Source organism: Pteropus medius, unplaced genomic scaffold (genome assembly GCF_902729225.1).
Source record: "Pteropus medius unplaced genomic scaffold, Ma_sr-lr_union100, whole genome shotgun sequence".
Classification (NCBI taxonomy): Eukaryota; Metazoa; Chordata; class Mammalia; order Chiroptera; family Pteropodidae; genus Pteropus; species Pteropus medius.
This window is the reverse complement of record NW_024350924.1, coordinates 7,848,732-7,866,219: the sequence shown is the minus strand read 5'-3', so window position 1 is coordinate 7,866,219 and position 17,488 is coordinate 7,848,732. Positions and strand designations below refer to the sequence as shown.

Sequence of the window (17,488 nt, the reverse complement as noted above, 5' to 3'; positions counted from 1 at the left end):
TGCTCACGTGTGTCCTCTACCTCTTTTTTTACTTACATTTTTCCTTCCATCAGTAGCTCTCTGTTCTTTCTCACGTGAACCCGTCTAGCTTAGCTTCTCCAGGTCTGTGCCCCTTCCGTGACCTTCACTTACCTTAGAAGGGCCTAGCAGCCAATCAGATAATCCCAACCCCTTACTGGCTGGGAGAGGTGAGGGAGGGTATCACAGTGTTTTACCTCTTACAGCTGAAAAATACCTAGTATGCTTTGCTTATGGATTTTTCCATTGAAAGCAGAAAACCAATACATCACTTGGTATAAATAAACAGTACAGACTATGAAGGAGCGTATGGGAAATGAGTCAGGAAAGGTAGCAGTAGAGCCAGCATCTACAGGCACTTCCTACGTGCCAGGCAGCACTCAGGTTTGAAGGCTAGGCCAGGTCGACCGAACTTGGCTCCATAGCCCTCAGGAGCCATCGAAGATTAGTAATTAGAAAACCAACGTGTCCGGGTCGCACTTTAAGCCCTGCCTATAAGGAGAATGAACGTGAAACGGGTCGGGAGGAGGAGTACCAAAAGGGAAGCTGAGAGACCCAGCTGAGAAGGGGTCCCAGCCCCATCGCGTTGGCCTTTTCTGGCTGTAGAGAGTTCAGCGCAGACCCTTTTAAAACAAGGTGTTTGTTTAAAGGGTACTCAGAGATGGGGGCGGGAACCCGACCTGAAAACCCCCAGGACCTAAGACAGCTCTGGGGATGGGGGGCTCTCTTCATCTGTCACTCGTGGTCTCTCCCGCACACTTTTTTGTGTCTGATCCACTTTCCTCTTGCGCCCAAAGACACGTCCTCTCCTTAGCGTCACAGCCAAACCACGGGAGCCTCTCAAGAAGATTCAGTTAATAAATCTGCTACAGGTGTCCTCAGTCAGCAGCCCCCAGTGCAGAAGGAACAGCCTGCCAACCCTTCACTGACTGAGTGGACTATCCTCTGGGCAAGTGTGGAAGAGGCGGTGGGCACGCTGGCGCCATAATTAATATTCTACTGGTGCTATGTTTGGAGAGGAGGGAGCATCTTCTATCTGAGGCCAAAAAACAATTTAATTAAGTACCATTCTTCATTAGGACCATAGCTGGCACTATAACATTGATCAAGTCACTTATCTTCTCTACGTCTTAGTTTCTTCATCATTCAAATGGAAATAAAAGTAACAGAACTTTAGAATTTAGCATTCTTCAGAATTACTAGTCACATTTAGTAACATAAGATTTCACTTCTGAGCCAAGTCTGGTTAAGTAACAATAACAATATCTTAAAGGTATAATTACAGTTTGCAAATCAAGTTCACATCCATTTGATTTGATCCTCGCAAGAACTCTTAGAGATGGGTAAGAAAGATATCATTACCTCCATTTCTCTGAGACCCAGAGAGGTTACATGACTTATTCAAGATCACACAGATGTTAAGTGGCAAAGCCAGGACTTGAATTCTCATCTTCGAAACCCAATTCCAATAGATTCTCCTCTTGCTGCCTCGCACAGTTTGGGTTACTTGGCCTCAAAAAGCTATTTTTCATGGTAGATCTGCTGTAGATATCGAAACTATTACCTTCCCGCTCTCTCTATTCTTTTACGTCTTCTTTTTTATACCTCTCCTGTTCTTCTGTACTTCTAACTCATCACGGCAGTCTCTGTTTGGCTTTTAGTCACGAAGGCTGTGGTTGCGGAAGTTCCCAAGCTTCCCTTGGCATTGACCCTTGTCTCCTCCATTGCAGGGACACATTCCATCACGGTCACTACTCTCACCTCAGCGGGGAACATCGGGGAGGATGGAATCCTGAGCTGCACTTTTGAACCTGACATCAAACTTTCTGACATCGTGATACAGTGGCTAAAGGAAGGGGTTACGGGTTTGGTCCATGAGTTCAAAGAAGGCAAAGATGACCTGTCAGACCAGAATGAGATGTTCAGAGGCCGGACGGCAGTGTTTGCTGATCAAGTAAGAGTCGGCAATGCCTCTCTGAGGCTGAAAAATGTGCGACTCACAGATGCTGGCACCTACAAGTGTTACGTCCTCACTGCTAACGGCAAGGGGAATGCTGGCCTTGAGTACAAAACTGGAGGTAAGTTCGTTTTGGAGAGACAGTGCCAAGATACTTGAGGCTAAAAAGCACGGTTTGCTGATGAAATATCATGTTGTTATGCTCATCAGTGACTAATATCAGACAAGACCCTAGAATCTTGCCATTAGCCAGCCTTACTGTTCAAGACCCACACCATCTCTAAAGGTAGCATGCTATAATATTAGGTCTTAAAATCTTTTGTTTTGGTTCTAACCTCTTCTGAATTTTCACATATACTCCCTGAAATATCTTGCCAGAATAAATATAGTCTCTTTTATTATAGCATCTGGTACCTATAATCTGGCCTGAGACTTTTCAGTGCTAAGCAGGCCCTAGCCCACGTCTGAAATCGGTACTTTCAGGGAATTACAACAGTGGAACTCATTGTAGGTAAAGTTCAAAGGCAATTAAATAAGACAATACTGTCCTATAAACTCACGCATCCTCCTCCAATGAAATCCACCCTTCCTTACCAACTAAATTTAACATGTTTTCTGAATTTATGTACAAGGGACTCAGATAGATACTGTAGAGAGTAAAAAAGACGATTAAGGAAACAAAGACGATCATCCCTTCTCCTGCAGAGCGCATAGTACAGAGCTTGTAGAGTTGAGGGTTGGGGCAGAGATAAGAAAAATAATTGGTAGAGTGTCTCAAAGGCTTTAAGAGACATATAAGTGGGGTGATTTGGGGATTCGGATGAAGAGAGAGATCGTATCTAGATGCATTGGGGGGTAAGGGACAGGAAAGCCCCCATGGGGAGAATGTCGCGTTTGAGAGGAGTCTGGACGGATACACAGGAAGTGTCCTGCGGCCTCGTAGCCTCGGCGAGCGTACACAGGCCGTCCTCAGACACCTCATAACACGCGTACGCAATGGGTTGAATGACAGATCTAGAGCCAGACCTGGACAAGTACAGTGGCCTGGGCAGAGCGACCTCGCTGAGTCTCAGCTTCTGTATCTTAAATGGGGATTAGTATGGTCACGTCATAGGGATACTGAGGCCAACTGAAAGGGCTTCCAGTGGCAAAGCAGGAGCAGCTCGAGCAACAAAATAAACAACATGGTATTAAATTATCACTCATCATCATTATGAAATAAATACGGGTGAGTCCGTACTTACATAAATATAAATCTTCTTTACAGATAAATTCCAAATAACATACTTAGATGTGTCCCCCATCAGGAGATGGAGCTTAGTACTTCCCTGCCCCCCAACACACTCAGGGCGAGTTTGACTTAGCTAAGTCCAGCTCCAACTACACCTGACAGACACTGCCCCAGCCAGCTGATCACAGCCGACACCATCGACAATACGTCATCCGACGGGAAGTGATGATTTACCTCCGATAGTCTTCCTCTCCAAAACCCACAACTTCAGTCTAATCATGAGAAAACACCGGACGAATGCCAGTGGAGGGGCGTCCTACAGAATGCGTGATCAGCACACCTCAAAACTGTCAAGATCATGAAAAGCACAGAAAGACTGAGAAACCGTCAGGAACCAGAGGAGCCTGAGAAGACGTGACAAATAAATGCAGTGTGGCGTGCTGGATGGGGCCCGGGGACAGAAAAAGGACGTTAGTGGAGACACTGGTAGAATCCAGAGAGAGGCTTCACAGGCAAAGCGGGGGCTGCCCTTCACTCCTCACTCAGCGCTGGCACAGGCCTAGCACAGGCGAAGGAAGCTGCTAAATAAATTAATGGATCGTATCTTGCCATTTTGGCATGATAAGCATTTTACAGTCAAAAGTCCAGGCCACGTGTCTCTCTGCCTGGATAATGGAGGAAGCTAGTCTTAATTTCAAAATGCAGTTTTCTCTCCAATTAGGAGAATTATCTTAGAAGAAAACAAATGCCTGTCTCCATCCCCGGATACCACAGCAGGAAGGACAGTCTCGGCCCAAGAAAACTCCAAATCCCCATGAGCACAAGGCCCGTGCATGGCATCTCTTTGGATGACAAGTGAATGCTGATTTTTTTTCTTCCTCTTCCTCTCCCTCCCCACCCCAACTATTTTCTCCAGGCAGAAAAATACATAAAGTTCAGGAGGCTCCAAAGGTGCCTAGTAAACTATCCAGTTTCCCTAATAAATAAAATTTTTGCCATCATTGGAACGCCTTATGGAGAAACTTAACTATTGTAACGATTATACCTAGAATTTAGGTCCTTGGAGTTTGTGATATTGGCCAAAGAGTTGTGATATATAGCAATACTATGAGCAAATCATTGTTTGCAATGTACAGTGGGCCATACACAGCCTACTGGAGAAGCACCGAATCACTTCAGTGGTGGAAACGACTGTGTTTTTACTGGTACTTCAAAGGCTATATTGTCTTACCTGTCTGACCTTGACATCTGCCCTTTCTGACCTTCAACCCTGCAGCCTTCAGCATCCCGGAGATGGATGTGGACTATAATGCCAGCTCAGAGAGCTTTCGATGTGAGGCTCCCCGCTGGTTCCCCCAGCCTACAGTGGTCTGGACATCCCAAGCTGACCTGAGAGCCAACTTCTCACAAGTCTCCAACACCAGCTTTGAGCTGAACTCTGAGAATGTGACCATGAAGGTGGTATCCATACTCTACAATGTCACGATCAACAACACGTACTCCTGTATGATTGAGAACGACCTCGCCAAAGCTACAGGGGATATCAAAGTGACAGGTGGGTTCCTTCACTCTTTTTGTATGGGTTTATTGGGGTGAGGATCAAATCTTAATTAAAACCTAATTTCTATAGCAGATATGTTATGTCCTAGGGCACAGAAAGCTCTAGCGTTCTCTTCCCTGAGACCTTGATCCCAATTCCAGTTGGGATTGCATTACATCAGAACAAGACTAACACAGAAACGATATTATGGCATGTTGGTCAAAGACGGCAATCGGGCTCCACGTTGTATGCCTTCTTACTGCCTGGAGAACAGTGTTTAGGATTCAGAGGCCCTGTCTAACCCAGTAGGACTGCTTTGGTGAAGCAGAGGGGAAATGACGATTATTTGACACCTTTGCTATCTTCAGCTAGTGCGCTGTAACCCAAGCCCCCAACACTGGTTTAGTTCTAGCCTGCCTTTGAGAAGAAGGCTTTTGGTCAGAAGAAGAAAGGCCTTGGAGTCTGCCTTAGTCATATTCAGCCCTTCTGGGACTGACTCTGACCCTACGAATACTGGCCCAGGATGAATCTGAAAGCTCTCATTTGAACTGGCCTCCCAGGCTGGGAAGACCAGGACCCTGGGAGGCCCAGCACTCCAGGCTCCCTGCGTGCTCTAGTGCATACACACCTAGAGTTGAGTTGGTATCAAGGAAATGCAGAGACTAAACTAGGACTTTGAAGACCACCCCTCCCGGGGAAAAACTCAATACAAGCTGTAATGGAGAGAATATATCAGCAGAACTGCTTTCTTCTATTTAGCACAGTGCCACACAGAAGACCAGGCACATGATAAGTTCCTTACAAATGTTTGCTGAATTTAACTGGACAAATCATTTCCATCAGCTTATTTTTTTAAATTACATATACGAAAAGGAAACCTATGGAATGGGAGAAGATATTTGCAAATCATGCCTCTAATAAATGGTTCATATTCAGAATACAAAAATTACTCCTACAACCCAACAACGAAAAATCAAATAATCAGATTAAAAAATGGGCAAGGGGCTTATATAGACATTTCTCCAAAGAAGATACACAATTGGCCAACAGCATACGAAAAGATGCTCAACATCACTAATCATCAGAGAAATGCAAATGGAAACCACAGTACACTTCATAGCCATTAGGATGGCAACTATTAAAAACAAAACAAAACGAAACAAAAACAGATAATAACGAGGTTGGTGAGAATGAGGAAAATCTGGAACACTTGTGCATGTTGGTGAGATTGCAAAATAGTGCAAACATTACAGAAAACAGTATAAACGTTCCTAAAAAAATTAAAAATAGAACTACCATATGATCCAACAATCCCATTTCTGTGTGTATATCCAAAAGAATGGAAAGACGGGTCTTGAAGAGACATCTGCACACCCATGTTACAGCAGCATTATTCACAGTAGCCAAGAGGAAGAAGCAACCCAAAATGTCCATTGGCAGACGAATGGATAAACAAAATGTGGTGTATAAATACAATTGAATACTATGCCGCCTTAAAAAGGAAGGAAATCCTTTCATATGCTACAACATGTATGAATTTTCAGGACGTTATGCTACGTGAAATAAGCCCATCACAGAAAAACAAATACTATATGATTCCACTTATATAAGGTATCTAAAGTAGTCAGAGTCATAGAAACAGAAAGTAGAATGATGGTTACCAGGAGCTGGGGAAAGAGAGTTGTTATTTAATAGATAGAGAGTTTCAGTTTGCAAGACAAAAAAAGTTTAGGAGATCTGTTTCATAGCAATGTGAATCTGCTTAACACTACCGAACAGCACACTTAAAAATGATTAAGACAGCAAATTTTATGTTACGTGTTTTTTACCACAATAAAAAAGTATCTAATAAAAAAATTATATATGAGAGAGCTCTTCCACTATTCCTTGGAACAAATTGGTGACTCTACTGGTTAGAACGCTCTTAGGCGCCTATAACGGAAAACCAACTTAAATAAGTCTAAGCGAAAAAGGTATTAGGATGTCTTCTGGAACTAAGGACAGTACTGCAATATGGCTTCGGGAACAACTGGAACCAGGAACTTAAATTCCTTTGGGATTCGTCATCTCTCATTTCTACTTTATTCTCTCTTTACTCTTTAATTTACTCTCTCTTGTTTAAGTCTATAGAGCAGATGTGATTGCCAAGAGCTTCTAGACTTAAAAGTCTCTTTCACTCAGGAGAGTAACCAGACTGAACCTCAATCCCTCCATCCTATTCTACATACTCAGAAAGGCTGAACTTGGGGTTAGCCACCCCCACTCACATTGTTGGGGCAGAACCTGAGGGAGGCCTTCCCAAAAGAGAATGGGGGAATGAGCATTGGTCATTTGAAACAATGGGCATTAACAGCGGTATCACAATATCCCAATATTAAAGCTCCAGACTGTGTAACTCAGGCCTTCTAGCAGGAAGGGCGATAACTGAACAAACCACCAAAACTGAGCACGGAGCAGACTGTTTTTCCACACGTGCTCATTGGCCACAGCAGAACGAGGGCTCCAGTATCAGCACTGAGACTAAGCAGCACTTCTCGTAGCATAGCATTACTCAAAGGTAAAAAATTGACATCGTTCCTTCTTGCCATACACGCAGCAGATATTCCATACACACTTTTAAACAACTGGATGAGGCCCTGGGGTGGACATCCTGTGTTCTCTGACTATACTGCTAATTCACGTCATTCGTCCAACAAGCATCTATTATGTGTGAGATATATACAAAGCAATATTTAAGTGCTAATAAATACTGAGCTGAATGACACAACTGTCCTGAGAGCGGTTAATCAGAGTGTAGCTATGATGCTTACGAGAAAGCACTGCTAATTATGGCTGTAGCAGCTCAGCAGATGAGGCAGAGTTTAAGCTGGGTTTTAAAGGAAAGGAATGGTTTTGATAGACTAGGAAGGCACGGAGTCAGAAGCCAATGTCAGTGTCCGGGGGAGAAATGATAAGGGCCTTACTTGGGGCAGTGGCAATGGGAAGGAAAGGGGAAAGAACTGAAAGTTAATGCAGAAAACAATCGATAGGCCTCAGTGACGCAAATGTGAAGGACGAAGGAGTGAGCGAGTGCAAGAGTTCTCATATTTCTACCCAGGTTGCTTAGTAGGTTAGAAATGCCATCAACAAAAAATTAGTACACAGGAGAAGCAACACGTTTGGAAGAAAGATGAAGGTTTTAGAGATGCTGAGTCGAAAGTGCCCACTGGTGACGCAGGTAGAGACATCTGATGCTGAGCACATTGTCCCGCATAAGATGGGTCTGGGGGAGAACACTTCATCCCCACTCCACACGCTTCCTGCCATGGGAAGGGACCCCGCCAACGTAACCCTTCTAGCCTCTCTCTGCTCCCCTCTCTCACCTCACCAGAGAGGGAGGAGTTACCAATTTATCTGAGCGGTGAGTGTGTGAGCAGCTGGACAAAAGTAGCTCAGCTCTCTCTTTCGCGTTTTAACTCTCTAGCTAACTCTCAGGAACCGAAACTTCTCCTCTGCTCCTCCAAGCCATCAGTTGTTCAGGGGTAGAATCTGCCCTCGCAGGAGTAAGCCTGCCCCGGTCTGGTGCTGTCTGTCTCTGAAGGAGTCTGGGCCGCAGCTCACTTCCCTGCAGGCAAAGCTTCAGCCCTTATCAGATTTATCAGAAATAAAGGTGCTTTTTTCTGTCTTCCTCTTTTTGTCCTACTCTGATTGACTGATAACTCAGCTGGAAAGAGGATGTTATTTATTGGACTCCTTTGAACCCCCAAAATAGGTTCTCAAAAATATTCACTGAATAATTATGTTTATAACTGACACATAGAGTAGAAACTGTAGCAACTATGGATCCAGATGTGGAACTCTGAACAGCTTTCAGGCTAAGAGGTGGATGTGGTTGGAAATGATCAGCTGAATGGAAGTAACGCTCATGAAGCTTAAGTGGGGTTCCCGTAACTGTTGTCTTTATGGCTAACACTTACTGAGTGCTCACTATCTGCCAGGCGCTGTTCTAAGTGCTTTACGTGTGTTAACTCGTTAACTTCCAAAAGCACCCTATGAAGTAGATTATTATTATTTCAGTCCTGTTTTATAGGTGAAGAAACCGAAACATGTACAGATTGAGTAACTTGCCTAAAGTCACACAGCCAGTTAAGTGTCAGAGCTGAAATGAACTAAATGAGATTGGACTGTCTAGGGAGAAAACAGAGTAAAGAGCAATTTAATTTCTTCATTTCTACCTTTCTCTACTTCAAAATGAGAACACTTTCTCAGCGCTTTGTAGTGGTGTGAAGAAAATGAATAACATGGAACCTATAAAGTTCGCTGTCTGGAGGGAAAAAAATGTGTCTGAAACAAGGACTGGCTGCAGCTGTTTGTTTAGCCCATTCTTTATTTGGTAACCAGGAATGATCTCTCTGTTGGTGAAGTTTTTCATTTGGCTGAGTGCTACTGAAGTGGACCACAGAACAGGACTTCCTTTGAAGTAAGGAAAAGCTCCGCTTTTAAGCCAGTTACAGAAAAATGGGGTACAAAATTGCCCTCAAATTGGTGAACAACCTGTATTAGGAATAACTTGTCCTGTTTTTTGGGTACTGTTCTTTGTTAACCAGCCATGTGAAGAAGACATCCAGCTCTTCGTCTATGACCCTGAACTTGTCTCTCCCTTCACAGACTCTGAGATTAAAAGGCGGAGTCACCTAGAGCTGCTGGACTCAAAGGTTTCCCTGTGTGTCTCTTCTTTCTTTGCCGTCAGCTGGGTACTCCTGTCTCTCTCCTCTTCCCTGATGCTAAAATGATGAGCCTTGGCCACACGGAAGCATGCAAAGTCATTGCTATGACAGGTGAGGTGAATCATGAATGGGGTGGGGGTCAGTTCTGTATGTGCCTGTGCTCCTAACGAGAGTCAAACAGCCCCCTTGCATCTGCTCTAAGGACGAGCCCCTCATTAAGGAGAGACTCAAGCCATCTCCTTTCCCCCAGCAGCCCACGGTACCATATGGCCTAGAGAGAACATCATGAAAATCCCAAAAAACAAGCCCATTTCTGAATAAGAGATACCCTCATATGGTGGCAGGGAGACTTCCCGTTCTCAATAAATATTTGCTGAATGGTTGTAATGCTATCTTATTGCCGTTATTTTCAGAATCCCAGGAATCTGCAGAACTATTTTGCTACAAGATATGACCTAGTTTTATATTTCTTGGGGGAAATGAATTCACGTCTAGAAGTCTGGAGTGAACATGTAAGATCAAGAAGCAAAAAGAAGCCAAAAGCAACCCACGGAAGACTCCAAGATGAACAAGATGAATCTATCTTCGAAGACACGTATTAAAAGTTGGAAAAATAATCCACCTGAACTAAAGAAGTGTGTTAAGACTGCGAAGTAAAATGCATGTGGAGACGAGTGTATCCCAGTATCTTGGGGACCTCCCCTTACCCATCCTTATTTGGGGAGAGAGAGAACGGGATGTTCCATCTCCCTTGTCTTTGAATCTTTAGTTATATTGCTGTAATGTTGCTCTGAAGCAGTTCCTAGAAAGTTTGGATTGCAATACACCCATGTTTTAGTCCACAAATTAAGCCGTAATGGACACGGTAAGAAGCTGCTAATCAGCTGCTGCTTCACAGTCCAGAGGTGGCTGCACTTCAGTGATGGAGCGAATGATTCACTTTTCAGTATGTTGCTTTCTATAGTGCCTTGGCATCTCCTCCCACCTGACTGATGCTAAGGAAATGTGGGAAATGATCATAATTGTAACATAAAAATAACATAGTTGGGTGACACTGATTTTCTAAATTTTCTGAGCACCTTCTTTTTTTAAACACACAAACGCCATTTTATTACTCAGATGATGTTCGTCCTTGAGTGGCCTGGGAAAGGCCTTTCATCCCGACCGTAGATGACATTATGTCATTGCAGGTTTGAGGCTGCTACTTCCTCTCCTGCATGAACAGTGATGACCTCAGCTTTCAACAGCATCTACGGCAGTGGGACTCACTCAACCAGGGTGATTTTGCAACCTGCCCCCCAGGGACATTGAGACATGTTTGGAGACAATTTTAGTCGTCACAATTTAGGGTGCAGGGCTGCTACTGGCATCTAGTGAAGAGAACCCTGGGATGCTGCTCACCATCCTACAGTGGACAGGACATCTGCCCACAACTAAGAATTACCCAGCCCAAACATCTATCTCGCTGAGGTTAAGAACCCTCGAAGTAGAGCAGAAAGAGATCTAGAAAAAGGGAGCCAACGAGTCCGTTTGCTTCTTAAACTAGGCTCCAGCCTCTGTCTCTTCGGCTACTGCCTCAGCCCAGAGAGCCAGAACTCAGCTCAGAGCAACCCAGCCCTCCTGATGGCATTATCTGCCGATGACCGATCTCAGCCCCTTTCCCTTCATTTTCCTCTACAACTCCAGTCCGTGAGAGAGCAGCTTGGCTTCCATGTCGAGTTCCCTCGTTTTAAATTCAGATCTCAGGACCGAGCCTAGCCAAAGTGCAGGTGACCGCAACAGAAACACGTACCTGCCTCGAAACACAGAGGCTTCTGACAGCAGGGACGATAGAGCTCTGAAACGAGGCCTTGAGGAGCGAAGCTTCGATAGGAAGGGTGTTTTGTTTCCTGCGCCCGAGCTATGCTGACCGCTGTCCCCCTGGCACTCTGTATTACGTGCCACCACGACTGTACTACATTTTGGTAGAGAGACCTTTGTTTTGGAGTTCTGACCATTTAAGAGAATGATTAAATACACATTTCTTGTACTGTCGTCTGCCTGGTTTGCCAAAGAAAGTGACTGTCAGGGAAGATGGATTAAAAAGCCACAGGCCAGGTTCTAAAGATTAGTACCCAGCACATAACGGGCCTTCAGTGAGTGTTTGTTGAATGGATGGAAAAATGAGTGGGAGGGAAAGCGAGGAGCCCGTGAGCGTGGGCCAGGGAGCTGGGTCTAGTTTCTTAAGGAAACTCCACTAGGCTTTACCAAGCTGGCGCATCTCCGTCTGGGAAAATAAGTGGTGACAGTGGGCTTGAACACAGTGAGGTGGACAAACCCATTGCTCTAGTGTCAAAAAGATCCGACTCCTGCTACTCAGGAATTATCAAATGCTCAAATCTTAGAGGCAGAAGAACCTCCAAATCATCTTTCCTAGTCCTTCCGCTTTTCAGATGAAGACTCAGAGGGGACGAGTGGGTAACCGGCTGTCTTCAGATTACGTAACTTGCCAAAAATCACACAGGTAGTCGATGGAAAGATAAAATCCATAGAAAATTCGATTTCCGAATCCCCAGGGGACTTTTGGAACAACTCTTCCCTGCTGCTTCCCCAGCTTGTTCCCAACAAGCCTTTTGCAAGAAGAGAGCAACATGGAACCAAATCGAGAAAGCAAACGGTGAAAGCACAGACACTCCCAACCCAGCTCACTCCTCTGGCCCTGGCCATGAGCACACAGCAGATGCTCTAAACAACAGACGTGTCGTGTCAGCTGAAGCTCAGGGGCCAGGACATCGTGTACACCACAAACACCTGGGGAAGCTCAGATCTAGGTGCCAAATGCTAAAACACTTCAGAAGTATCAACACACTTGAGGGAACAACTAAGTCACACCTCAAGCTGAGGCATCGCCTACCAGCTACATCTAGGTTGTGTAAAGATTTGTTTGAATGCACAGTGACCTTGATCTGTGCGTTATGAATTGTGGGACGGGGTGTGCAGGGGTACTGTTGCATAATAAGGCTTCTGCCCCATGGCCTATGTGGTGAGCTCAGGTTCCACTGATGAAACTTAAAATTCCCAGTCCCCGTATAGCTGGTGAAGTCTCCGCACATCCAACTGGCGGTCTAATGCGCACCATCTCGCTATATGCCTGAGCTCCTTGCACCTTTTAACCTTGTCTTATTTCCTCGTTCACATCAGCCACCCCCAGGAGTTTCTGTATGGCGGCCATGAAAGAAAACTAAGTCACGAAAACAGAACCTTAGCTATGATCTCGCTTTTCTGTCTACCCTCAAGCAAAAATCCTTCTGTCCTCCTAACGCTCTCCGATTGGTCCTATGCACCATGATTTCACTCTCTTTTATCTGTTCATGCAATTTAGCACAAAATCACAGTTTTCTCTATGGTTCTCCATTGCTGTACACTTGGTCTTCCTTAAAGATGATGACAAAATAAGGAAGGGGCTCGGCAGCCTTTGGAAGTTTGCCATTTTCTCATTGGGGGGCTCCCATAGCCTCATAATTTTCTACTCTTCTCCTCCAAAAACTCAGAGCATTAGTGTGGGGAAGGGCCACTCTGCTGTGACAGAGACGGGTGACTGCTCTCTACCTGATCGCCTGGCCCTAATGAGTGCAGTGCAGCTAGGCCTGCCCGCCGCCACAGGAGCTCGGGGGTTGCTCTGCTCCTTCAGATCTGCTGGGGGTCTGCCCCCAGATAAGCAATCTTATGTTTACATTATTCAGCACCAGGGCTGGGTTTGTGACCCTTTTGCATGACTTTGGCCAACACGTCAATGTTGTCAGTCTTCAAGGACAGCAAAAAGGATTTTAGTGAGAAGAAAAGAAAAAAAGGAAAAAAGCTATTTTTTATCCTGCGAGCTCCAGGACAGAAAAGGCAGTGATCTACCTCTGGCCCCAAAACAGCCTTGGTACTTGGCAATTTAGTGTAGTCACAGAGATCCAAACTGCCCCTCTCACTCAGTTCTCCTCCTTTGAAGATTGGACCCACGCTGGCGATAGTTTTCATCTTTTCATGCTCCGTGGTCTTTTATAACTTTTAAAATAGTAACCTGCAGTTTGCGGAGGCCATTAGCCAATTCGGTTCCCTTAACGGCGTCCACCTGCTGAGCCACTGTGCTCTCGTTTTCAAGTGTCCTCTGACCTGGTTTGAATCAGTAGCTATTAGGACAAGGCTTTCAGCTGTGTCCCAACTGTTGAAACATTAAACATTCTTGGTAAAATGGGGGGGAGCGAAGTCATTTTGTCTTTTCTGTATGGTGGCCTTAATATTCATTTGCCCTGCCCAACATATGTACTTAATAATAGCTCATTTTTATTAGTTCTTTCATATATGTCAGTGTTATGGACTGAAATGTGTCCCCTGAAATTCGAATGTTGAAGTCCCACCCCCATTTTATCTCAGAATGCTACTGTATTTGGAGATATGGCCTTTAAAGAGGTGATTAAGGGTAAATGAAGTAATAAGGGTGGGCCCTCATCCAATACGACTGGCCTCTTTCTAAGAAGAGGGGTACAGGGGTGCATGTGCACGGAGAAAAGGCCATGTGAGGACATGGCAAGAAGGTGGCCATCTGGAAGCCAAGGAGAGAGGCCTTGGGAGAAACCAAACCCGCTGACACTTTGATCTTGGATTTCCAGCCCCAGAAGAGTGAGAAGACACATTTCTGTTGTTTGAGCCCCCCCATCAATGGTGTCTCGTCACGGCAGTCCTAACACACTACTGAGGTCAGGCAATGTCCTCACTACTTTTTACAAACGAGCTCGTTAATGGTCAGTTACCGAATGAGGCGGGTATTATGGAGACAGGTATTTCCAATATAGTTTTTGCCCACAGCAGGGGTCATTTCAGACCTAATCCTGAAAAAGGCAAGGAGAACACTCCGGCTCATAAATGCGTGAGGTGGGGGCAGGGATTAAGCAGAGTCGAGCATTTTCCTGACACACGTATCTCTATCCTGATTGTGTCTAGCTGTTTATTATACTCATGGAGATAGAGCACATACATTTTTGGTAATTATAAAAAAAAATCTGATGATTCTCAAATTTTTATCTTAAGTTTTCATTACTCTCCTGATTCAGACATGCTCCCAAACACTGACCAGGCCCCTCCATCTGAAGTTACCTCTTTCCAAACGTATCCAAAACAAACTCATTTTTGTGAGTTGTAGCATCTACTTAAGTCATCCAAGCTGGAGCTCTCAGGGTCATCTCTGACTCCTAACGAGTCCTAATTAATTGGTCATCAATTCTTGTCCATTCCACTGTTTAAATGCCTCTATAATCTGTCCACTCCTCTTCACCTTTATGGTTCCTGCCCTAATTCAGCATGTTCTCTGAAGTGAGCAATTACCCGGCCTCTACACTCACCTTCCTGCCTCCGGTTTCATTTTGATTTTTAAATTTTTGATCCAAGAACCACAGGCCCCTTGGGGCACGGCGGGAGTATAACTCTGACCTCTTCTGAACAAAGTAATTGCTTCAGTAGGGGAAAAGCAAGAACTCATTAGGCCTGATTCACAATAGAAAAGTGACAAAGTTGAGATATAGAGGAACAAGTCTCTCCTGGTCAATGAGGCATGATGCTGTATTTAGATCAAATGATTCTGGTAGAGTTTCGTGCATGTATTTGAAAGGATATGAAAAGGAGAGGTTCTTGATGGAAAGACAGAAAGAAAATGGATACTCAACTATTAGGTTAAATTAACCAAGAACCTACTAGGACTCAAGATAGGTGACCCTTAGCTTTCCTTAATTCATGTGCAAAAGAACTTGGGTATGTACACATTCTAAAAATGACAGACGATTTTTAATTCAAGGGGGAAAAACTGCTCCTAAGTCCACGACCCTAATAACGCTCACTGTGTCCATGCACACCCTTCCAGGCTTAGTCCCCTGCACCCCCATTTCACGGGGCTGCAGTCATAGCCTTTGCTCAGGTAAATACACAGAATGATATACCTAAAGTTTTGCTAGGTTGGAAAAACAACTGGCCTTACCTTATCTCACGCTTTTCCCGTGAGGAATTTTCCGTGGGGAGCACATTCATCAGGAGCAGTTCCTGCAGGTGAAGGGTGACATTGCAGCCAGGTCATACCTAAAGGGAAAGGTGTCACATTTGGTACGGTGCCGCACATCTTACATTGGTGGAACCCAGATATGGGGAAAATGCCTAATGTCTAGAAAATAAAAGAGACCCTCTTACCAACATAGCACATTCTGACTCTTATTAGCTGCATCCTTTAAATGGGATTAGTAATGTCTACTTCGCAGGGCTTTCGTGGGGAATAAATTACGTGAAATTGCACTGTAAACTATTAAGAAATGACGCGAAGGTAAGGAAAACTGTTAGCATCGCTCATGAGTCTGTATTTCCTATCGAACTCCACACTCCCGCTTCCCATAGTCATATCTCGCACTCTGCTCCGCAGACTGTTCCAACAGAGGCAGACACAGCTGTTGGAGCTAAGAGAAATGACTGACCGATTTTTCCTGGGATTGTCAGGAATATTTCGTTGAGAGTTTTATAGGCGTAATAACAGGGATCTGGGAGTTATTTTTAATATTTATAAAAGTTGAACCTGAAATTCTACTGTTATTAGCAATAAAGCTTTACGAGCTAAATAAAACATCAAGGTTTTGTTGTTTGTTTTTTTCCTTTGAAATAGAATTATATAAAACAAATATGCATCTCGGAAAAATTTATTGTTGCTTTATTTAATAAATATTGTGTGAGGCTCTGTGGTAACAGCAAGGGACAGGAAAAAAGGAATAAAATTAGTCATAATTCTTGGAACTCATAGGAACTGAGAGTCCAGTGAAGACAGACAAGTTTAATGTGCAAGAATAATATTATATGACAAAAGCAATAATAAGGGCAATCACAATAAAGGGAATATATGCAGGACTCTTAAGCTAGATTTAAGTGGGCCTGGGTGATCATGGAAGGCTTTCTGGAGGAAGTGAAACCTTAAAAGACTTCTGGGAGTTATCCAGGCAAAGGCTAATCAAGAAGGAAGAAATGGAGGCCAGACATATGTCCAGGCAGAGGGATCAATATATGCAAAAGATCAACAGTGACAGAAAGCATGCCACCAAAAAACTGTGGGTCAATAGCGCCCCAATGTAGAATTGGGGTACAGGAGAAATATGGTGTGCAGAAGAACAGCATCTTACCCTAACTTTTATTTTACGAATATTCACACCTAGAAAACACTTGAAAAAATTATTTAATGAATATCTATATACTCTTCACCTAGATAATTGGGGGGGGTAGACGGAGGGAAAATATGAATGAATGAATAAATGAGACAAAATGTTAACGACTGGTAATCAATTGGCAGTAGAGATCCTAACACCCTTTAGATGCTCCCTCTCCCCATACCCGTAGAAAATCTTTACCTTTCCTCTATTTTTTCCTCCTCTCCCTCCTTGAGAAACTTGGAGATTAATTGGTCATAAAAATATTCTGTGTTATGTGCACACCCTGGGAATATCTAGTCCAGATAAAACAGCGTTTTTCAACCCCCAGGAACATTTCAGACATTTTTTTTTTTATTTGTCTCCCTCAGGAAACTTTAATATATAGATACACATATATCCGGTTTTGTACATATGTTGTGTGTGTGTCTGTGTGTGTATGTATATGTATATATACAGGTGTGTGTGTGTGTGTGTGTGTGTGTGTGTGTGTGTATATACACACACATACACATACAGGTGAAGAACAGGTGAGTTTTAGAGCAGTGAACACATTCTGTATGATACTATAAAGTTGTTATACATTTGTCAAAACCCATAGAATGTGCAACACCAAGAGCGAACCCTAATGTCAACTACGGACTTTGGGTGACAGCTACGTGTTGAGTGTGGTTCACTGATTAAAATGCAGCGCCCTGGTGCAGGGTGTCGATGATGGAAGAGGCTGTGCCTGCTGGGGAGAGGGGATGCATGAGAACTCTGCACCTGCTGCTCAATTTTGCTTTGAATTTAAAACTACTCCAAAAAACAGAGTCTATATTAAAAAGAAAAAAAACATTA

The 17,488-nt window shown here is 44.0% G+C and overlaps 2 protein-coding genes across 2 annotated transcripts in view; one reads left to right on the top strand and one right to left on the bottom strand.

Moving 5' to 3' along the window:
- The window catches only part of VTCN1 (V-set domain containing T cell activation inhibitor 1), a 47,317-nt gene extending 35,961 nt beyond the window's left edge, over positions 1 to 11,356 (top strand). Inside the window, exons 3-6 of the mRNA XM_039841317.1 lie at positions 1,749 to 2,096; positions 4,483 to 4,761; positions 9,394 to 9,563; positions 9,866 to 11,356. Of these exons, the coding sequence (XP_039697251.1) occupies positions 1,749 to 2,096; positions 4,483 to 4,761; positions 9,394 to 9,518 (752 nt within the window). The 3' untranslated portion in view covers positions 9,519 to 9,563; positions 9,866 to 11,356. The remainder of the gene's footprint in view (positions 1 to 1,748; positions 2,097 to 4,482; positions 4,762 to 9,393; positions 9,564 to 9,865) is intronic.
- The window catches only part of MAN1A2 (mannosidase alpha class 1A member 2), a 266,574-nt gene that overhangs the window by 241,406 nt on the left and 7,680 nt on the right, over positions 1 to 17,488 (bottom strand). The window contains exon 3 of the mRNA XM_039841311.1: positions 15,448 to 15,545. Within this exon, the coding sequence (XP_039697245.1) occupies positions 15,448 to 15,497 (50 nt within the window). The 5' untranslated portion in view covers positions 15,498 to 15,545. The remainder of the gene's footprint in view (positions 1 to 15,447; positions 15,546 to 17,488) is intronic.